Source organism: Haliotis rufescens, unplaced genomic scaffold, assembly GCF_023055435.1.
Source record: "Haliotis rufescens isolate VD_foot unplaced genomic scaffold, xgHalRufe1.0.p SCAF_59, whole genome shotgun sequence".
Lineage (NCBI taxonomy): Eukaryota > Metazoa > Mollusca > Gastropoda > Lepetellida > Haliotidae > Haliotis > Haliotis rufescens.
In genome coordinates, this window is record NW_025964323.1 from 194886 (window position 1) to 219939 (window position 25054).

Consider the following 25054-nt stretch of genomic DNA (forward strand, 5'->3'; position numbering starts at 1 on the left):
GTAGCAGACAACACAATATCCACCGTGCTGCAACATGAGGTATACGAGTGTCGCTAGTCATACACCATTCCGTGGTGGAAGCTAGTACAGGCTAAGAACCCACACTGACTGCGTACATTTCATCATTTGTAAAGTTATTTCACCAGATTACGACGACAAAACACAGTCAACCGCTTACGTGTACATCATTATACAGTTGGATGTCGCCAGCCAATCAGAGAGTATGAATCCGGTATCGCTGCCCAGTCGATACAGGCCACGCCGCTGGGTTATATCTATGCTGGCTGATATGATGGTCCTCTGTCTCTCTACTCTCGCGAATACAGCTCTATAAAACACCATGGTAACATGTTTGTAATGGTCTCTCTGTACTCTCCATGTGACAACAAAGATGTTGGGAAAATGACACTATGCGTAGCCAGGAACGATAACAGCCTTCAGACGTCTTTCATTGACAACGCAGGTACGTGAGCTAATTTTAACTTGATGTTTGATTGGTCAATGTTTTCCGAGCGTTGATCGAAAGAGGGATCGTATCCGAAACGAAACAATGTTTTTTTTACAGAGTAACAAATGTCACAATATTGTTTGATAGATTAATCAAAATACATAATTTGATAGAAAAACAATATTGAAACGTAGTTCTTATTGATTTTTGGTCGTATTGCAACAATACAAGCGGTTGTCGCAGTAGTGGTAGTAGTCACACTCACACCATTCCAGGTGTATCAGACAGACATACCAGTGGTTGATATTCTGAGCAAAGTGCCACGCCGTCGGGTACGATGAGTCGCAATATACCAAGTGACCGAGACTGGCCGCCTAATCCATTTTGCCGCCTCTTACAAACATATGTCTTAATACGTGTAGTAACTATAGCAACAGTAACAAGAACAGCAGAGATAAGTGAAATGTAATAATAATATAAGTCGTACTTGTAATGACTGGTAAAAGCATCAGCATCAGTGGGAACAGTAATAGTAGTAGTAATGGCAGGAGTAAATTTGAAGTAGTAGAAGTAGTAATATTTTTAGTAGTTATAGTTGAGTAAGTATTTGTGGTAGTGGTGCTAGTGACAAGAGGTAGCAGTAGTAGTAGCAGTAGTTGTAGTAGTAGTGATAGCAATATTAGTAATAGTAGTAGTATAAGTAGAATGCGTAGCAGTATTAGTAGTAGTAGCAGAAGTATGAGTAGTAGTAGCAGTAATAACAGTAGTAGCAGTAGTAGTAGGAATTGTAGTAGGAGCAGTAGTAGTAGCAGCAGTTATAACAGTAGTAGCAGTAGTAGGAGTAGTACTAGTAGCAGCAGCAGCAGCGGTAGTAGTAGTAGCGGTCGGAGTAGGAGTAGTAGAACTAGAAGAAGAAGTAGTCGCAGTAGTAGTAGCCCTATAAGGAGTAGGAACATTAGTAGTAATAGCAGCAGTAGTAGTAGTAGTAACAGTTACAATAGTAGCAGTGGTAGTAGTACTGGTAGTAGTAGCAGCAGCAACATCAGAGGTAGTAGTATCATTAGTAGCAGTGGAAGTAGTAGCAGTAACAAGAGGCGGAGTAGCAGTGGTAGTAGGGATAGTAGCAGCAGCGGTAGTAGTAGTAGTGGTTGTAGTAGCAGTGGTAGTAGTAGTAGGGGAGGCGGAGCAGCAGCAGCGGTAGTAGTAGTAGTAGTAGTTGTGGTGATGGTAGTAGTAGTGGTAGTAGGAGGAGGAGGAGTAGTAGTAGCAGTGGTAGTAGTACTTGTAGTTGTAGCAACAGCAGTAGTAGTAGTGGTAGTAGTTATGGGGGTGGTAGTATCAGTGGTGGCAGAATGTCATGCTTAGATATCAAGCGGATTTGCATATAGCCTGCTCTCGTATCAATCGTCACTTGTTGTCTTTTACAGAATACAAGTACTGACCACTGGTTTGGTTTACACTCGGGTGTCACACGGCGGAGTTTCTTTATCCCAGTCCGATTATTTCCGACAGCTAAACAGACACAACAACATGCGTACAATACCCACATGTGTAGGGCTGTTGCTATTGACAACATGTTGGCACGTGCAAGCCTGCACGACTCCCCCGGATGTTGAAGATCTCGAACCTGTTATTGGAATAGACCTGGGAACAACCTTCACCTGGTGAGTACACAAACACCTATACCAACTGTAGTAAACACCATGTCTGGGGACAACCTTTAACTGGTGAGTATACAAATACCTATACCAACTGTAGTAAACACCATGTCTTCAAACAACCTTCACCTGATGAGTATACAGATACCTATACCAACTGTAGTACACACCATGTCTTGGAACAACCTTTAACTGGTGAGTATACAAATACCTATACCAACTGTAGTAAACACTATGTCTTAGAACAACCTTCACCTGATGAGTATACAGATACCTATACCAACCGTAGTACACACCATGTCTGGGAACAACCTTCGCCTGGTGAGTACACAAATACCTATACCAACTGTAGTACACACCATGTCTTAGAACAACCTTCGCCTGGTGAGTATACAAATACCTATACCAACTGTAGTAAACACCATGTCTTCAAACAACCTTCACCTGATGAGTATACAGATACCTATACCAACTGTAGTACACACCATGTCTTGGAACAACCTTTAACTGGTGAGTATACAAATACCCATACCAACTGTAGTAAACACTATGTCTTAGAACAACCTTCACCTGATGAGTATACAGATACCTATACCAACCGTAGTACACACCATGTCTGGGAACAACCTTCGCCTGGTGAGTACACAAATACCTATACCAACTGTAGTACACACCATGTCTTAGAACAACCTTCGCCTGGTGAGTATACAAATACCTATACCAACTGTAGTACACACCATGTCTTGGAACAACCTTCGCCTGGTGAGTATACAAATACCTATACCAACTGTAGTAAACACCATGTTTTCAAACAACCTTCACCTGATGAGTATACAGATACCTATACCAACTGTAGTACACACCATGTCTTGGAACAACCTCTAACTGGTGAGTATACAAATACCTATACCAACTGTAGTAAACACTATGTCTTAGAACAACCTTCACCTGATGAGTATACAGATACCTATACCAACTGTAGTACACACCATGTCTGGGAACAACCTTCATCTGGTAAGTATACAAATACCTATACCAACTGTAGTACACCATGTCTTGGAACAACCTTTAACTGGTAAGTATACAAATACCTATTCCAACTGTAGTAAACACTATGTTTTGGAACAACCTTCACCTGATGAGTATATAGATACCAATACCAACTGTAGTAAACACCATGTCTGGGAACAACCTTCACCTGGTGAGTATACAAATACCTATACCAACTGTACTAAACACCATGTCTGGGGACAACCTTCACCTGATGAGTATATAGATACCAATACCAACTGTGGTAAACACCATGTCTGGGAACAAACTTCACCTGGTAAGTATACAAATACCTATACCAACTGTAGTAAACACCATGTCTGGGAACAACCTTCACCTGGTAAGTATACAAATAACTATACCAACTGTAGTAAACACTATGTCTTAGAACAACCTTTAACTGGTGAGTATACAAATACCTATACCAACTGTAGTAAACACTATGTCTTAGAACAACCTTCACCTGATGAGTATACAGATACCTATACCAACCGTAGTACACACCATGTCTGGGAACAACCTTCGCCTGGTGAGTACACAAATACCTATACCAACTGTAGTACACACCATGTCTTAGAACAACCTTCGCCTGGTGAGTATACAAATACCTATACCAACTGTAGTAAACACCATGTCTTCAAACAACCTTCACCTGATGAGTATACAGATACCTATACCAACTGTAGTACACACCATGTCTTGGAACAACCTTTAACTGGTGAGTATACAAATACCCATACCAACTGTAGTAAACACTATGTCTTAGAACAACCTTCACCTGATGAGTATACAGATACCTACACCAACCGTAGTACACACCATGTCTGGGAACAACCTTCGCCTGGTGAGTACACAAATACCTATACCAACTGTAGTACACACCATGTCTTAGAACAACCTTCGCCTGGTGAGTATACAAATACCTATACCAACTGTAGTACACACCATGTCTTGGAACAACCTTCGCCTGGTGAGTATACAAATACCTATACCAACTGTAGTAAACACCATGTCTTCAAACAACCTTCACCTGATGAGTATACAGATACCTATACCAACTGTAGTACACACCATGTCTTGGAACAACCTCTAACTGGTGAGTATACAAATACCTATACCAACTGTAGTAAAGACTATGTCTTAGAACAACCTTCACCTGATGAGTATACAGATACCTATACCAACTTTAGTACACACCATGTCTGGGAACAACCTTCACCTGGTGAGCATACACATACCTATACCAACTGTAGTACACCCCTTGTCTGGGAACAACCTTCATCTGGTAAGTATACAAATACCTATACCAACTGTAGTACACCATGTCTTGGAACAACCTTTAACTGGTAAGTATACAAATACCTATTCCAACTGTAGTAAACACTATGTTTTGGAACAACCTTCACCTGATGAGTATATAGATACCAATACCAACTGTAGTAAACACCATGTCTGGGAACAACCTTCACCTGGTGAGTATACAAATACCTATACCAACTGTACTAAACACCTTGTCTGGGGACAACCTTCACCTGATGAGTATATAGATACCAATACCAACTGTGGTAAACACCATGTCTGGGAACAAACTTCACCTGGTAAGTATACAAATACCTATACCAACTGTAGTAAACACCATGTCTGGGAACAACCTTCACCTGGTAAGTATACAAATAACTATACCAACTGTAGTAAACACTATGTCTTAGAACAACCTTTAACTGGTGAGTATACAAATACCTATACCAACTGTAGTAAACACTATGTCTTAGAACAACCTTCACCTGATGAGTATACAGATACCTATACCAACCGTAGTACACACCATGTCTGGGAACAACCTTCGCCTGGTGAGTACACAAATACCTATACCAACTGTAGTACACACCATGTCTTAGAACAACCTTCGCCTGGTGAGTATACAAATACCTATACCAACTGTAGTAAACACCATGTCTTCAAACAACCTTCACCTGATGAGTATACAGATACCTATACCAACTGTAGTACACACCATGTCTTGGAACAACCTTTAACTGGTGAGTATACAAATACCCATACCAACTGTAGTAAACACTATGTCTTAGAACAACCTTCACCTGATGAGTATACAGATACCTATACAAACCGTAGTACACACCATGTCTGGGAACAACCTTCGCCTGGTGAGTACACAAATACCTATACCAACTGTAGTACACACCATGTCTTAGAACAACCTTCGCCTGGTGAGTATACAAATACCTATACCAACTGTAGTACACACCATGTCTTGGAACAACCTTCGCCTGGTGAGTATACAAATACCTATACCAACTGTAGTAAACACCATGTCTTCAAACAACCTTCACCTGATGAGTATACAGATACCTATACCAACTGTAGTACACACCATGTCTTGGAACAACCTCTAACTGGTGAGTATACAAATACCTATACCAACTGTAGTAAAGACTATGTCTTAGAACAACCTTCACCTGATGAGTATACAGATACCTATACCAACTTTAGTACACACCATGTCTGGGAACAACCTTCACCTGGTGAGCATACACATACCTATACCAACTGTAGTACACCCCTTGTCTGGGAACAACCTTCATCTGGTAAGTATACAAATACCTATACCAACTGTAGTACACCATGTCTTGGAACAACCTTTAACTGGTAAGTATACAAATACCTATTCCAACTGTAGTAAACACTATGTTTTGGAACAACCTTCACCTGATGAGTATATAGATACCAATACCAACTGTAGTAAACACCATGTCTGGGAACAACCTTCACCTGGTGAGTATACAAATACCTATACCAACTGTACTAAACACCATGTCTGGGGACAACCTTCACCTGATGAGTATATAGATACCAATACCAACTGTGGTAAACACCATGTCTGGGAACAAACTTCACCTGGTAAGTATACAAATACCTATACCAACTGTAGTAAACACCATGTCTGGGAACAACCTTCACCTGGTAAGTATACAAATAACTATACCAACTGTAGTAAACACTATGTCTTAGAACAACCTTCACCTGATGAGTATACAGATACCTATACCAACTGTAGTACACACCATGTCTGGGAACAACCTTTAACTGGTGAGTATACAAATACCTATACGAACTGTAGTAAACACCATGTCTGGGAACAACCTTCACCTGGTGAGTATACAAATACCTATACCAACTGTAGTACACACCATGTCTGGGAACAACCTACGCGTGGTGAGGATACAAATACCTATACCAACTGTAGTACACCCCATGTCTGGGAACAACCTTCACCTGGTAAGTATGCTAATACCTATACCAACTGTAGTACACCCCATGTCTGGGAACAACCTTCACCTGGTAAGTATACAAATACCTATACCAACTGTAGTACACACCATGCCTGGGGACAACCTTCAACTGGTGAGTACACAAATACCTATACCAACTGTAGTAAACACCATGTCTGGGAACAACCTTCACCTGGTAAGTATACAAATAACTATACCAACTGTAGTAAACACTATGTCTTAGAACAACCTTTAACTGGTGAGTATACAAATACCTATACCAACTGTAGTAAACACTATGTCTTAGAACAACCTTCACCTGATGAGTATACAGATACCTATACCAACCGTAGTACACACCATGTCTGGGAACAACCTTCGCCTGGTGAGTACACAAATACCTATACCAACTGTAGTACACACCATGTCTTAGAACAACCTTCGCCTGGTGAGTATACAAATACCTATACCAACTGTAGTAAACACCATGTCTTCAAACAACCTTCACCTGATGAGTATACAGATACCTATACCAACTGTAGTACACACCATGTCTTGGAACAACCTTTAACTGGTGAGTATACAAATACCCATACCAACTGTAGTAAACACTATGTCTTAGAACAACCTTCACCTGATGAGTATACAGATACCTATACAAACCGTAGTACACACCATGTCTGGGAACAACCTTCGCCTGGTGAGTACACAAATACCTATACCAACTGTAGTACACACCATGTCTTAGAACAACCTTCGCCTGGTGAGTATACAAATACCTATACCAACTGTAGTACACACCATGTCTTGGAACAACCTTCGCCTGGTGAGTATACAAATACCTATACCAACTGTAGTAAACACCATGTCTTCAAACAACCTTCACCTGATGAGTATACAGATACCTATACCAACTGTAGTACACACCATGTCTTGGAACAACCTCTAACTGGTGAGTATACAAATACCTATACCAACTGTAGTAAAGACTATGTCTTAGAACAACCTTCACCTGATGAGTATACAGATACCTATACCAACTTTAGTACACACCATGTCTGGGAACAACCTTCACCTGGTGAGCATACACATACCTATACCAACTGTAGTACACCCCTTGTCTGGGAACAACCTTCATCTGGTAAGTATACAAATACCTATACCAACTGTAGTACACCATGTCTTGGAACAACCTTTAACTGGTAAGTATACAAATACCTATTCCAACTGTAGTAAACACTATGTTTTGGAACAACCTTCACCTGATGAGTATATAGATACCAATACCAACTGTAGTAAACACCATGTCTGGGAACAACCTTCACCTGGTGAGTATACAAACACCTATACCAACTGTACTAAACACCATGTCTGGGGACAACCTTCACCTGATGAGTATATAGATACCAATACCAACTGTGGTAAACACCATGTCTGGGAACAAACTTCACCTGGTAAGTATACAAATACCTATACCAACTGTAGTAAACACCATGTCTGGGAACAACCTTCACCTGGTAAGTATACAAATAACTATACCAACTGTAGTAAACACTATGTCTTAGAACAACCTTCACCTGATGAGTATACAGATACCTATACCAACTGTAGTACAAACCATGTCTTGGAACAACCTTTAACTGGTGAGTATACAAATACCTATACGAACTGTAGTAAACACCATGTCTGGGAACAACCTTCACCTGGTGAGTATACAAATACCTATACCAACTGTAGTACACACCATGTCTGGGAACAACCTACGCGTGGTGAGGATACAAATACCTATACCAACTGTAGTACACCCCATGTCTGGGAACAACCTTCACCTGGTAAGTATGCTAATACCTATACCAACTGTAGTACACCCCATGTCTGGGAACAACCTTCACCTGGTAAGTATACAAATACCTATACCAACTGTAGTACACACCATGCCTGGGGACAACCTTCAACTGGTGAGTACACAAATACCTATACCAACTGTAGTAAACACCATGCCTGGGGACAACCTTCAGCTGGTGAGTACACACATACGTATACCAACTGTAGTAAACACCATGCCTGGGGACAACCTTCAGCTGGTGAGTACACAAATACCTATACCAACTGTAGTAAACACCATGTCTGGGAACAACCTTCAACTGGTGAGTACACAAATACCTATACCAACTGTAGTAAACACCATGTCTGGGGACAACCTTTAACTGGTGAGTACAAAAATACCTATACCAACTGTAGTTCACACCATGTCTTAGAACAACTTTCGCCTGGTGAGTATTCAAATAGCTATACCAACTGTATTAAACACTATGTCTTAGAACAACTTTCACCTGATGAGTATACAGACACCTATACCAAATGTAGTAAACACCATGTCTGGGAACAACCTTCACCTGGTGAGTACACAAATACCTATACCAACTGTAGTACACACCATGTTTTAGAACAACCTTCGCCTTGTGAGTATACAAATACCTATACCAACTGTAGTACACACCATGTCTTAGAACAACCTTCGCCTGGTGAGTATACAAATACCTATACCAACTGTAGTAAACACCATGTCTTCAAACAACCTTCACCTGATGAGTATACAGATACCTATACCAACTGTAGTACACACCATGTCTTGGAACAACCTTTAACTGGTGAGTATACAAATACCTATACCAACTGTAGTAAACACTATGTCTTAGAACAACCTTCACCTGATGAGTATACAGATACCTATACCAACCGTAGTACACACCATGTCTGGGAACAACCTTCGCCTGGTGAGTATACAAATACCTATACCAACTGTAGTACACACCATGTCTTAGAACAACCTTCGCCTGGTGAGTATACAAATACCTATACCAACTGTAGTAAACACAATGTCTTCAAACAACCTTCACCTGATGAGTATACAGATACCCATACCAACTGTAGTACACACCATGTCTTGGAACAACCTTCGCCTGGTGAGTATACAAATACCTATACCAACTGTAGTAAACACTATGTCTTAGAACAACCTTCACCTGATGAGTATACAGATACCTATACCAACCGTAGTACACACCATGTCTGGGAACAACCTTCGCCTGGTAAGTATACAAATACCTATACCAACTGTAGTAAACACTATGTCTTAGAACAACCTTCACCTGATGAGTATACAGATACCTATACCAACTGTAGTACACACCATGTTTTGGAACAACCTTTAGCTGGTGAGTATACAAATACCTATACGAACTGTAGTAAACACCATGTCTTAGAACAACCTTCACCTGGTGAGTATACAAATACCTATACCAACTGTAGTACACACCATGTCTGGGAACAACCTTCGCGTGGTGAGCATACAAATACCTATACCAACTGTAGTACACCCCATGTCTGGGAACAACCTTCACCTGGTAAGTATGCTAATACCTATACCAACTGCAGTACACCCCATGTCTGGGAACAACCTTCACCTGGTAAGTATACAAATACCTATACCAACTGTAGTACACAACATGTCTGGAGACAACCTTCAACTGGTTAGTACACAAATACCTATACTAACTGTAGTACACACAAAGTCTGGGAACAAATTTCACCTGGTGAGTACACAAATACCTATACCAACTGTAGTGCACACCATGTCTTAGAACAATCTTCATTTGTTGAGTACACAAATACCTAAACCAACTGTATTACACACCATGTCTCGGAACAACCTTCACCTGGTGAGTACACAAATACCTAAACCAACTGTAGTACACACCATGTCTTAGAACAATCTTCATTTGTTGAGTACAGAAATACCTATACCAACTGTAGTACACCCCATGTCTGGGAACAACCTTCACCTGGTAAGTATACAAATACCTATACCAACTGTAGTAAACACCATGTCTGGGAACAACCTTCAACTGGTGAGTACACAAATACCTATACCAACTGTAGTAAACACCTTGCCTGGGGACAATCTTCAGCTCGTGAGTACACACATACGTATACCAACTGTAGTAAACACCATGCCTGGGGACAACCTTCAGCTGGTGAGTACACAAATACCTATACCAACTGTAGTAAACACCATGTCTGGGAACAACCTTCAACTGGTGAGTACACAAATACCTATACCAACTGTAGTAAACACCATGTCTGGGGACAACCTTTAACTGGTGAGTACAAAAATACCTATACCAACTGTAGTTCACACCATGTCTTAGAACAACCTTCGCCTGGTGAGTATTCAAATAGCTATACCAACTGTATTAAACACTATGTCTTAGAACAACTTTCACCTGATGAGTATACAGATACCTATACCAAATGTAGTAAACACCATGTCTGGGAACAACCTTCACCTGGTGAGTACACAAATACCTATACCAACTGTAGTACACACCATGTCTTAGAACAACCTTCGCCTTGTGAGTATACAAATACCTATACCAACTGTAGTACACACCATGTCTTAGAACAACCTTCGCCTGGTGAGTATACAAATACCTATACCAACTGTAGTAAACACCATGTCTTCAAACAACCTTCACCTGATGAGTATACAGATACCTATACCAACTGTAGTACACACCATGTCTTGGAACAACCTTTAACTGCTGAGTATACAAATACCTATACCAACTGTAGTAAACACTATGTCTTAGAACAACCTTCGCCTGATGAGTATACAGATACCTATACCAACCGTAGTACACACCATGTCTGGGAACAACCTTCGCCTGGTGAGTACACAAATACCTATACCAACTGTAGTACACACCATGTCTTAGAACAACCTTCGCCTGGTGAGTATACAAATACCTATACCAACTGTAGTAAACACAATGTCTTCAAACAACCTGCACCTGATGAGTATACAGATACCCATACCAACTGTAGTACACACCATGTCTTGGAACAACCTTTAACTGGTGAGTATACAAATACCTATACCAACTGTAGTAAACACTATGTCTTAGAACAACCTTCACCTGATGAGTATACAGATACCTATACCAACCGTAGTACACACCATGTCTGGGAACAACTTTCACCTGGTGAGCATACAAATACCTATACCAACTGTAGTACAACCCTTGTCTGGGAACAACCTTTATCTGGTAAGTATACAAATACCTATACCAACTGTAGTACACACCATGTCTTGGAACAACCTTTAACTGGTAAGTATACAAATACCTATTCCAACTGTAGTAAACACTATCTTTTGGAACAACCTTCACCTGATGAGTATATAGATACCAATACCAACTGTAGTAAACACCATGTCTGGGAACAGCCTTCACCTGGTGAGTATACAAATACCTATACCAACTGTAGTAAACACCATGTCTGGGGACAACCTTCACCTGATGAGTATATAAATACCAATACCAACTGTGGTAAACACCATGTCTGGGAACAACCTTCACCTGGTAAGTATACAAATACCTATACCAACTGTAGTAAACACCATGTCTGGGAACAACCTTCACCTGGTAAGTATACAAATACCTATACCAACTGTAGTAAACACTATGTCTTAGAACAACCTTCACCTGATGAGTATACAGATACCTATACCAACCGTAGTACACACCATGTCTGGGAACAACCTTCGCCTGGTGAGTACACAAATACCTATACCAACTGTAGTACACACCATGTCTTAGAACAACCTTCGCCTGGTGAGTATACAAATACCTACACCAACTGTAGTACACACCATGTCTTGGAACAACCTTCGCCTGGTGAGTATACAAATACCTATACCAACTGTAGTACACAACATGTCTGGGGACAACCTTCAACTGGTTAGTACACAAATACCTATACCAACTGTAGTACACACAAAGTCTGGGAACAAATTTCACCTGGTGAGTACACAAATACCTATACCAACTGTAGTACACACCATGTCTTAGAACAATCTTCATTTGTTGAGTACACAAATACCTAAACCAACTGTAGTACACACCATGTCTGGGAACAACCTTCACCTGGTGAGTACACAAATACCTAAACCAACTGTAGTACACACCATGTCTTAGAACAATCTTCATTTGTTGAGTACACAAATACCTATACCAACTGTAGTAAACACCATGTCTGGGAACAACCTTCAACTGGTGAGTATACAAATACCTATACCAACTGTAGTAAACACCATGCCTGGGGACAACCTTCAGCTGGTGAGTACACACATACCTATACCAACTGTAGTAAACACCATGCCTGGGGACAACCTTCAGCTGGTGAGTACACACATACCTATACCAACTGTAGTAAACACCATGTCTGGGAACAACCTTTAACTGGTAAGTATACAAATACCTATTCCAACTGTAGTAAACACTATGTTTTGGAACAACCTTCACCTGATGAGTATATAGATACCAATACCAACTGTAGTAAACACCATGTCTGGGAACGACCTTCACCTGGTGAGTATACAAATACCTATACCAACTGTAGTAAACACCATGTCTGGGGACAACCTTCACCTGATGAGTATATAGATACCAATACCAACTGTGGTAAACACCATGTCTGGGAACAACCTTCACCTGGTAAGTATACAAATACCTATACCAACTGTAGTAAACACCATGTCTGGGGACAACCTTCACCTGGTAAGTATACAAATACCTATACCAACTGTAGTAAACACTATGTCTTAGAACAACCTTCACCTGATGAGTATACAGATACCTATACCAACTGTAGTACACACCATGTCTTGGAACAACCTTTAGCTGGTGAGTATACAAATACCTATACGAACTGTAGTAAACACCATGTCTTAGAACAACCTTCACCTGGTGAGTATACAAATACCTATACCAACTGTAGTACACACCATGTCTGGGAACAACCTTCGCGTGGTGAGCATACAAATACCTATACCAACTGTAGTACACCCCATGTCTGGGAACAACCTTCACCTGGTAAGTATGCTAATACCTATACCAACTGCAGTACACCCCATGTCTGGGAACAACCTTCACCTGGTAAGTATACAAATACCTATACCAACTGTAGTACACAACATGTCTGGAGACAACCTTCAACTGGTTAGTACACAAATACCTATACTAACTGTAGTACACACAAAGTCTGGGAACAAATTTCACCTGGTGAGTACACAAATACCTATACCAACTGTAGTGCACACCATGTCTTAGAACAATCTTCATTTGTTGAGTACACAAATACCTAAACCAACTGTATTACACACCATGTCTCGGAACAACCTTCACCTGGTGAGTACACAAATACCTAAACCAACTGTAGTACACACCATGTCTTAGAACAATCTTCATTTGTTGAGTACAGAAATACCTATACCAACTGTAGTACACCTCATGTCTGGGAACAACCTTCACCTGGTAAGTATGCTAATACCTATACCAACTGTAGTACACCCCATGTCTGGGAACAACCTTCACCTGGTAAGTATACAAATACCTATACCAACTGTAGTAAACACCATGTCTGGGAACAACCTTCAACTGGTGAGTACACAAATACCTATACCAACTGTAGTAAACACCTTGCCTGGGGACAATCTTCAGCTCGTGAGTACACACATACGTATACCAACTGTAGTAAACACCATGCCTGGGGACAACCTTCAGCTGGTGAGTACACAAATACCTATACCAACTGTAGTAAACACCATGTCTGGGAACAACCTTCAACTGGTGAGTACACAAATACCTATACCAACTGTTGTAAACACCATGTCTGGGGACAACCTTTAACTGGTGAGTACAAAAATACCTATACCAACTGTAGTTCACACCATGTCTTAGAACAACCTTCGCCTGGTGAGTATTCAAATAGCTATACCAACTGTATTAAACACTATGTCTTAGAACAACTTTCACCTGATGAGTATACAGATACCTATACCAAATGTAGTAAACACCATGTCTGGGAACAACCTTCACCTGGTGAGTACACAAATACCTATACCAACTGTAGTACACACCATGTCTTAGAACAACCTTCGCCTTGTGAGTATACAAATACCTATACCAACTGTAGTACACACCATGTCTTAGAACATCCTTCGCCTGGTGAGTATACAAATACCTATACCAACTGTAGTAAACACCATGTCTTCAAACAACCTTCACCTGATGAGTATACAGATACCTATACCAACTGTAGTACACACCATGTCTTGGAACAACCTTTAACTGCTGAGTATACAAATACCTATACCAACTGTAGTAAACACTATGTCTTAGAACAACCTTCACCTGATGAGTATACAGATACCTATACCAACCGTAGTACACACCATGTCTGGGAACAACCTTCGCCTGGTGAGTACACAAATACCTATACCAACTGTAGTACACACCATGTCTTAGAACAACCTTCGCCTGGTGAGTATACAGATACCTATACCAACCGTAGTACACACCATGTCTGGGAACAACTTTCACCTGGTGAGCATACAAATACCTATACCAACTGTAGTACAACCCTTGTCTGGGAACAACCTTTATCTGGTAAGTATACAAATATCTATACCAACTGTAGTACACACCATGTCTTGGAACAACCTTTAACTGGTAAGTATACAAATACCTATTCCAACTGTAGTAAACACTATCTTTTGGAACAACCTTCACCTGATGAGTATATAGATACCAATACCAACTGTAGTAAACACCATGTCTGGGAACAACCTTCACCTGGTGAGTATACAAATACCTATACCAACTGTGGTAAACACCATGTCTGGGGACAACCTTCACCTTATGAGTATATAAATACCAATACCAACTGTGGTAAACACCATGTCTGGGAACAACCTTCACCTGGTAAGTATACAAATACCTATACCAACTGTAGTAAACACCATGTCTGGGAACAACCTTCACCTGGTAAGTATACAAATACCTATACCAACTGTAGTAAACACTATGTCTTAGAACAACCTTCACCTGATGAGTATACAGATACCTATACCAACCGTAGTACACACCATGTCTGGGAACAACCTTCGCCTGGTGAGTACACAAATACCTATACCAACTGTAGTACACACCATGTCTTAGAACAACCTTCGCCTGGTGAGTATACAAATACCTATACCAACTGTAGTACACACCATGTCTTGGAACAACCTTCGCCTGGTGAGTATACAAATACCTATACCAACTGTAGTAAACACCATGTCTTCAAACAACCTTCACCTGATGAGTATACAGATACCTATACCAACTGTAGTACACAACATGTCTTGGAACAACCTTTAACTGGTGAGTATACAAATACCTATACCAACTGTAGTAAACACTATGTCTTAGAACAACCTTCACCTGATGAGTATACAGATACCTATACCAACCGTAGTACACACCATGTCTGGGAACAACTTTCACCTGGTGAGCATAAAAATACCTATACCAACTGTAGTACACCCCTTGTCTGGGAACAACCTTTATCTGGTAAGTATACAAATATATATACCAACTGTAGTACACACCATGTCTTGGAACAACCTTTAACTGGTAAGTATACAAATACCTATTCCAACTGTAGTAAACACTATCTTTGGGAACAACCTTCACCTGATGAGTATATAGATACCAATACCAACTGTAGTAAACACCATGTCTGGGAACAACCTTCACCTGGTGAGTATACAAATACCTATACCAACTGTAGTAAACACCATGTCTGGGGACAACCTTCACCTGATGAGTATATAAATACCAATACCAACTATGGTAAACAGCATGTCTGGGAACAACCTTCACCTGGTAAGTATACAAATACCTATACCAACTGTAGTAAACACCATGTCTGGGAACAACCTTCACCTGGTAAGTATACAAATACCTATACCAACTGTAGTAAACACTATGTCTTAGAACAACCTTCACTTGATGAGTATACAGATACCTATACCAACTGTAGTACACACCATGTCTTGGAACAACCTTTAACTGGTGAGTATACAAATACCTATACCAACTGTAGTAAACACCATGTCTTAGAACAACCTTCACCTGATGAGTATACAAATACCTATACCAACTGTAGTACACACCATGTCTGGGAACAACCTTCGCCTGGTGAGCATACAAATACCTATACCAACTGTAGTACACCCCATGTCTGGGAACAACCTTCACCTGGTAAGTATGCTAATACCTATACCAACTGTAGTACACCCCATGTCTGGGAACAACCTTCACCTGGTAAGTATACAAATACCTATACCAACTGTAGTACACACCATGTCTGGGGACAACCTTTAACTGGTTAGTACACAAATACCTATACCAACTGTAGTACACACAAAGTCTGGGAACAAATTTCACCTGGTGAGTACACAAATACCTATACCAACTGTAGTACACACCATGTCTTAGAACAATCTTCATTTGTTGAGTACACAAATACCTAAACCAACTGTAGTACACACCATGTCTGGGAACAACCTTCACCTGGTGACTACACAAATACCTAAACCAACTGTAGTAAACACCATGTCTGGAACAACCTTCACCTGGTGAGTACACAAATACTAATACCAACTGTATTAAACACCATGTCTTGGAACAAATCTTCACCTGGTGAGTGTACAAATACCTATACTAACTCTAGTAAACACCATATCTGGGGACGACCTTCACCAAAATACCTATACCAACCGTAGTAAACACACAGCATACGGATATAGTGCAGACACACCATAGAATTATGATCGGGGTCAAACTTGGAATTGAATCGTCGACCATAAAGCGTTCTGGCACACCTTCGTGTCTCCACGGTTCAGCTGGTTCCCCCTCTGAGTATGCCATGGATCTATGAGGAATCATTATAACTGGAAATGAAAAACATATGCATTTGTCGTTGTGTAATGTTTCAGTGTGGGCGTGTTCCGAAATGACAAGGTTGAGATCATCCCCGATGAACACGGGAACAGGATCACCCCCTCCTATGTGGCATTCACTCCGGATGGGGAGACCCTGATCGGATACGCAGCCAGGAACCAACTGACCACCAACCCAGAGAACACCGTCTTTGACGTCAAGCGTCTGATTGGCCGCACCTGGGAAAACCCTTCCGTGCAGCGGGACATACAACGATATCCTTTCAAGGCGGGTTGAATTTGTAACTATGTTTATTTATTTATCTGGTACTGCTATAAAGATTTGAATCAAATTTTCAAAAATAGAAAGTTGGAAAAAAGCTATCCAACGATATCCTTTCAAGGTGAGCGGTATTGACACTAACATTTGTGTATTAATCTGGTACTTCTCAGTTGTTTATTAATCTGGCACTTTTGTAAAGGACCCGTGAAGATCCGGGGTAGTATAGGTCTTCAGCAAACCATGCATGACGTAAAAGGCGGCTTTGCTTGTCGTAAGAGGTGATCAACGAGATCGGGTGGTCAGGCTCGCTGACTTCGTATCCCAATTGCGTGGATCGATGCTCATGATGTGAATCACTGGATTGTCTGGTCCAGACTCGATTATTTATAGACCACCGTCACATAGCTGGAATATTGCTGGAATATTAAACAACAAACAACAACAACAACAACGACAACTTCTATAAAGAGCAGTGTCAATATTACTTTAAGCATCAAAAGATGTTCGTGTGTCCCATTTTCGCTCATACATTAGCCAGTTTAATCTTCACAGATGGTTACTAATTCGGATGGGGATTTTTCAAGCAAATACAAGCACTGAAAAGGCGTTTTATAGCGTGTATATTTGTCAGAAAAGAAGAAGGAAATCCGGTTAACGTTTGGCTAAAAGACAAGGTATTTATCAACATATTTATTAATCAGGTAATAAACGAGGACAACAAGCCGCACATCCAAGTGAGAGTTGGGTCAGAGGACAAGGTGTTCGCTCCCGAGGAGATCTCGGCGATGATGTTGTCGAAGATGAAGGAGATAGCAGAGACGTACCTGACCCAGAACGTCACCAATGCTGTTGTCACCGTCCCCGCCTACTTCAATGACGCCCAGAGGATGGCAACCAAAGACGCCGGCACCATCGCTGGGCTGAACATTCTACGTCTAATCAATGAACCGTTTGTGTCTTGATGTCGCCTATTCTTTACAACCAACTGTTGGTGTTGCAAGTATTGTTATATCGAAATGCACACATTTAACTGCATATGATATACTGACGAACCCTGCCAGGTCATTAATTTTAAAAGATGCAAGGCTCCATCGTCTAAAGTCAATTCCCCCTCATGTTTAGACGTAATTACTGCCTTGTATAAGACTGCAGATTGGCCACTTTAAGGTGCTGCGGTTACTTGTGAAAGTATCGTTCATCCTCACATCACTCAAAGTCTTCTCTCGAGTGTCACAACAATAAACACAACAATAAAACACACTTTGTACAATATTTGACAAAAAAACGCAAGGTCACACATTTGGTTCAAGGATACAATTAGGATGAATGGATGGATGGATGATGATGGATGATGATTGATGATGGTGGTGGTAACATAAACTGTATTTTGTAGAATTGCTGCCTCAGTAGCGTACGGCCTTGACAAGTCTGACGGTGAAAAGAATATCCTTGTGTTTGACTTGGGAGTGGGGACGTTTGACGTGTCAATCGTCATCACCGACTACGGCGTGTTTGAAGTTGTGGCCACTAAAGGAGACACACATTTAGGTAAGCATGTGGACAGTGTAGATGTGGACATGTAGGTCACAAATGACCTCATCCTACTGTTTTCACTGCGGGTTTACCATGTATTCATGAAGTGAACGGAGACACACATCTAGGTAAGTTGTATATCTAAATCTCATCCTACTGTTGCACCACTTGTCTAGTGATGCCAGGTATGCATAAAGTGAACGGAGACACACATCAAGGTATATTTCTCTGGAAAAACAAACTTTAAGAAACTACGACTTTTCTGAAGTCAGTTGAAGTCAGATCGAATTTACCAGATACCTACCACATAACGAGTGCCCGTTACATTCATACATGCTGCTGTATCGATCAGATGTTCTTCCTGTGCTGGCTCTGGAGATATTGTTCTTTTTTTCCGAGGAATGTTTGCAAATACACTGAACATACCTGACATAACATTCAGCTCCAGTTAAATATCAATACGATTTATGTGTGAGTGAAAACAGCTGTAAATTTATTCTTCAACGGAATCAACAGACACATATTATTCAATCAATGAATAACACAACATTTGAAAAAACACACTATATTGTCGTATTTTATTTATATAATTTAATCTCTTTGAAAGTCCATGCATTCTCTTGTAGGTGGTCAAGACATCGACCAGAGACTGATGGAGTTCTTTATCAAACAATACAAGAAGAGGACGAGTCAGGACCTACGGGAGGACATTGGGGCCATCCAGAAACTGCGTCGTGAGGTGGAGAAGGCGAAGAGAGCTCTGTCCTCCCAGCATCAGACCAGGGTGGAGATCGAGTCACTCATGGGCGGCCATGATTTCTCTGAAGTCCTCACGAGAGCCAAGCTGGAGGAACTTAACACAGTACGTATACACATTTTATAAATATAAATCATGAACCTTCAAAAACGAAAATAAAGAAAGTTAATTCCCAAGAACTAAGATGTTAACCCAAGTCTTAAATGATGCTGCATTGTCATATCATAAGCGTTCTATTACTGTAACCTTTTTCTTTTGTCAGGACTTGTTTAAATCAACTTTAAGTTACATGCAGTTCGCTTTGAATGAGGCAGATTTGAACAGGACGGACATCCATGAAATCATAATGGTCGGAGAATCAACTGAGATACCCAAGATTCAGCAACTTGTAAAGGAGTTCTTTGACGGGAAGGTAAGAGCAACTTGATCTCGGGAATATAATAACCTGTTAATTGTCAGTTGAATTCAATAAAATAAAATATACAGTATTGTGAAATGTAAAATTCATATACACTGACTTTGCCTGAACAGGCTTTTGTAGCTGTACGTTACTCAGGTTCAGGTACTGGGTAGGTGATGAGATGCTGGCACCTGGTGTTGAGGTGGAGCCTTCACAGCAGAGTGGGGTTGATAGAGTAAATTCTTGAAGCTCATGGTCAGTTCCAAGAGGGGCGGTCGGGTAGCCTAGTGGTTAAGCGTTCGCTCGTCACGCTGAAGACCCGGGTTCGATTCCCGACATGGGTACATTTCTGGTGTCCCCCGACGTGATATTGCTGGAATATTGCTAAAAGCGGCGTAAAACCATACTCACTCACTCACTCAGTTCCAAGAAGTCTCACACGATCACACCCTGGCTGACTACCTCTGTTATGGTACTGGGTAGGTGATGAGACGCGGGCACCTGGTGTTCAGGTAGAACCTTCACAGCAGAGTGGGGTTGATAGAGTAAATACTTGAAGCTCATGGTCAGTTCAATGACGTCTCACCTGACCGTACCCAGGCTGACAACCATGGATTCCAATCACTAAGGTAGAGGATCGAGAACAACTCGATCACTGAATGATCTTTATGATCTGAAAAGGATTACATAGTACAACATGATTAAAGGATATAAGGCCGTGTGTCGATCACCTTGCATACTGTATAACTTCCCCCTCAACCCACATTGACATATCCGTTATGTGTACTGCTGACATGTCCGTTATGTGTACTGTTGACATATCTGTTATGTGTACTGTTGACATATCCGTTATGTGTACTGTTGACATATCCGTTATGTGTACTGTTGACATATCCGTTATGTGTACTGTTGACATATCCGTTAGGTGTACTGTTGACATATCCGGTATCTGTACTGTTGACATGTCCGTTATGTTTACTGTTGACATATCCGCTATGTGTACTGTTGACATATCCGTTAGGTGTACTGTTGACATGTCCGTTATGTGTACTGTTGACATATCCGTTGTATACTGTTGACATATCCGGTATCTGTACTGTTGACATGTCCGTTATGTTTACTGTTGACATATCCGCTATGTGTACTGTTGACATATCCGTTATGTGTACTGTTGACATATCCGTTATGTGTACTGTTGACATGTCCGTTATGTGTACTGTTGACATATCCGTTATGTGTACTGTTGACATATCCGTTTTGTGTACTGTTGACATATCCGTTTTGTGTACTGTTGACATATCCGGTATCTGTACTGTTGACATCCGTTATGTGTACTGTTGACATGTCTGTTTTGTGTACTGTTGACATATCCGGTATCTGTACTGTTGACATATCCGTTTTGTGTACTGTTGACATATCCGTTATCTGTACTGTTGACATGTCCGTTTTGTGTACTGTTGACATATCCGGTATCTGTACTGTTGACATATCCGTTTTGTGTACTGTTGACATATCCGTTTTGTGTACTGTTAATATATCCGTTATGTGTACTGTTGACATATCCGTTATGTGTACTGTTGACATATCCGTTTCATGCGCTGTTGACAGATCCGTTATGTGTACTGTTGCCATATCCGTTACGTGTACTATTGACGTATACGTCATATCTTATGTTGACAAATCCGTATCATGTACTGTTTACATATCCGTTACACATACTGTTGACATATCCGTTTCATGCGCTGTTGACAGATCCGTTATGTGTACTGTTGCCATATCCGTTACGTGTACTATTGACGTATACGTCATATCTTATGTTGACAAATCCGTATCATGTACTGTTTACATATCCGTTACACATACTGTTGACATATCCGTTATGTGTACTGTTGACGTATCCGTTACATGTACTGTTGACCAATCAGTTATGTGTACTGTGTGTCCGTTACACATACTATTGGCGTATCCGTTGTGTACTGATGGCATACTAGTATCCGTTACACACACTGTCGACATATATATTATGTGTACTGATGACATATCCGTTATTTGTACTGATGACATATTCGTTATATGTACTGATGACATATCCGTAATGGGTATTGTTGACATATCCATTACATGTACTGTTGATATATCCGTTATTATGTAACTGCGGGGCCTGCATAGAACCTATGTTTACCTGGGAGTTGATTAAGCCGAAGTCATCTATTGTGGAAATGACATGAACTGGTATAGTTTATAGGAGACATGTGTGGCCTATCGATAGACATCATCTGAAGACGTGAAGTATTCATCATGTTCCCGAGACGATTGCGGGTGTGGCCTACATGTATGTACCTGCGGGTTTGATTAAAGTAGTGGCCTACATGTCTGTACGTGCAGCGTTGATCAAAGTAGTGGCCTACATGTATGTACCTGCGGGGTTGATTAAAGTAGTGGCCTACATGTATGTACCTACGGGGTTGATTAAAGTAGTGGCCTACATGTATGTACCTGCAGCGTTGATTAAAGGAGTGGCCTACATGTATGTACCTGCAGCGTTGATTAAAGTAGTGGCCTACATGTATGTACCTGCAGCGTTGATCAAGGAAGTGGCCTACATGTATTTACCTGCGGGGTTGATTAAGGATGTGGCCTACATGTATGTACCTGCAGCGTTGATCAAAGAAGTGGCCTACATGTATGTACCTGCGAGGTTGATTAAGGATGTGGCCTACATGTATGTACCTGCAGCGTTGATTAAAGTACTAGCCTACATGTATGTACCTGCAGCGTTGATTAAAGTAGTAGCCTACATGTATGTACCTGCGGCGTTGATTAAAGTAGTAGCCTACATGTCTGTACCTGCGGGGTCGATTAAGGATGTGGCCTACATGTATGTACCTGCAGCGTTGATCAAAGAAGTGGCCTACATGTATGTACCTGCGAGGTTGATTAAGGATGTGGCCTACATGTATGTACCTGCAGCGTTGATCAAAGTAGTGGCCTACATGTATGTACCTGCAGCGTTGATCAAAGTAGTGGCCTACATGTATGTACCTGCAGCGTTGTTTAAAGTAGTGGCCTACATGTATGTACCTGCAGCGTTGATCAAAGAAGTGGCCTACATGTATGTACCTGCGGGGTTGATTAAAGTAGTGGCCTACATGTATGTACCTGCAGCGTTGATCAAAGAAGTGGCCTACATGTCTGTACTCGCGGGGTTGATTAAAGTAGTGGCCTACATGTCTTCACCCTCAGGGTCGATTAAGGATTTGGACTACATGTATGTAACAGCGGGGATGATAAAGGCTGTGGTTTATATGGAACTATATACACCTGTAGGGCGACTGAAGATATGAGCTACATTGAATGGAAACTATATGCACATCCGCTTTGATTATTGGTGTGACCTACATGAATGTACCTGCAGGTCGATTAAGGGTGTGACCTAAGTCATCTGTCGTTATAATGGGGGCCTTTATTGTGTAACTATTGTATTCCAGGAACCAATGAGGGGCATCAACCCAGAAGAGGTTATAGCTTACGGAGCTGCTGTTCAGGGAGGAGTGCTGGCTGGGAAAGGCGAAAAGGCCATCCTACTCTGCGGCTTCTGTCCCTTGAGTCTCGGCATTGAGATCATCGGAGGCGTCATGGCAAAGGTCTTCCCTCGCAACACCTTGATCCCCATCAGGAGGACACGGCAGTTCACAACAACACAACACGACCAAGAGGAGGTGACAATTCGGGTCTATGAAGGCGAGAGGATCATGACAAAGAACAACCATTTCCTGGGACAATTTGACTTAACAGGAATCCGGCCTGCGAGAAGTGGGCTTCCTCAGATTAATGTAACCTTTGAAATCGATGTGAATGACATTGTGTACGTAACGGCTGAGGACATAGGAACTGGAAACAAGAACAAAATTGTGATTACGTACAGTGAGGGAGACATGCTTTCCCCTGAATATATTGAGAAAATGATACAAGATGCTGAAGACTTTGCTGAAGAGGACAAGGAGATGATGGAGATTATGGAAGCTGAACTCAGAAGCGGGGATAAATGGACGAACACGAAGGCTGTGAGAAGGAAACCTATCATACAAGACAAAACAGAGAACGTTTCTCATGATGAACTCTAACAGAGAAGTACTGGGAATGGAGGCATGGGGAAACTGGACGTGTGCATAAATGTGTGTGTGTGTGTGTGTGTGTGTGTGTGTGTGTGTGTGTGTGTGTGTGTGTGTGTGTGTGTGTGTGTGTGTGTGTGTGTGTGTGTGTGTGTGTGTGTGTGCTCCCCCATCTTCCTGTATATTCATGTCTTGTGACGTCATAATGGATTCCTACATTCCTACAGTGATAGAGTGATTGGAAGAAAGCTTTTATATGTCCCGGCCCTATATGTATTTATTGAATGATGCTGCCCCAGTGCTCAGTTCAGTGGACGAGTAAGATGGGTTCCAACATTCGGCAACAGTCCTTAGAATAAAAAACCTAATTCGGATCACTTCCCTCAATGAATGTCCAGCCTCTCTGACTTTTTCTGATATCCTTGCATTTCTGACAATGCCAATTGCTATGGAAACTTTATGTCAGTATTTATTTTGCAAGAAGATCCAGAGAACTGGAAAGTCTACCAAAAAAACAAAAACAATTATAATCGTAGTAATTTTAACAGTATGAATAAAGAGCTGAGCTTCCGACGAGCTGTAAGAGAGTATGACGAGTTGTGTCTCTTGTTGCTGTATGTGAGCATAAGAGCATAAGATACGAAAGAATCAAAAGAACTTCTGCTCTGTTGGTATGATAGGAGAGCAATGTATAG

The 25054-nt window shown here is 41.1% G+C and overlaps 1 protein-coding gene across 5 annotated transcripts; it reads left to right on the forward strand.

Annotated features, from left to right (window-relative positions):
* The first annotated feature begins 226 nt into the window (after window positions 1–226).
* LOC124142814 (endoplasmic reticulum chaperone BiP-like) lies at window positions 227–24860 on the forward strand. 5 transcript variants are annotated; one of them, XM_048385442.1, is made up of 8 exons: window positions 227–463; window positions 1876–2112; window positions 17332–17563; window positions 18259–18506; window positions 18951–19105; window positions 19717–19952; window positions 20110–20259; window positions 23736–24860. In XM_048385442.1, the coding sequence occupies exons 2-8, from the start codon at window positions 1979–1981 to the stop codon at window positions 24369–24371; spliced, it is 1791 nt and encodes a 596-aa protein (XP_048241399.1). In that variant the 5' UTR covers window positions 227–463; window positions 1876–1978; the 3' UTR covers window positions 24372–24860. The 5 variants fall into 5 exon arrangements, with proteins under 5 accessions (XP_048241399.1, XP_048241401.1, XP_048241402.1 ...); XM_048385444.1 differs by lacking the exons at window positions 227–463; window positions 1876–2112 and adding an exon at window positions 15132–15145; XM_048385445.1 differs by lacking the exons at window positions 227–463; window positions 1876–2112 and adding an exon at window positions 16581–16594.
* Window positions 24861–25054: the final 194 nt, after the last annotated feature.

Excerpts from the sequence above, each read along its gene's own strand:
- LOC124142814 (XM_048385442.1), top strand. The coding sequence starts at position 1,979 with ATGCGTACAATACCCACATGTGTAGGGCTGTTGCTATTGACAACATGT. Across the intron at positions 2,113-17,331 it reads CTGGGAACAACCTTCACCTG|TGTGGGCGTGTTCCGAAATG; the intron begins GTGAGTACACAA and ends GTAATGTTTCAG. Across the intron at positions 19,106-19,716 it reads TAAAGGAGACACACATTTAG|GTGGTCAAGACATCGACCAG; the intron begins GTAAGCATGTGG and ends ATTCTCTTGTAG.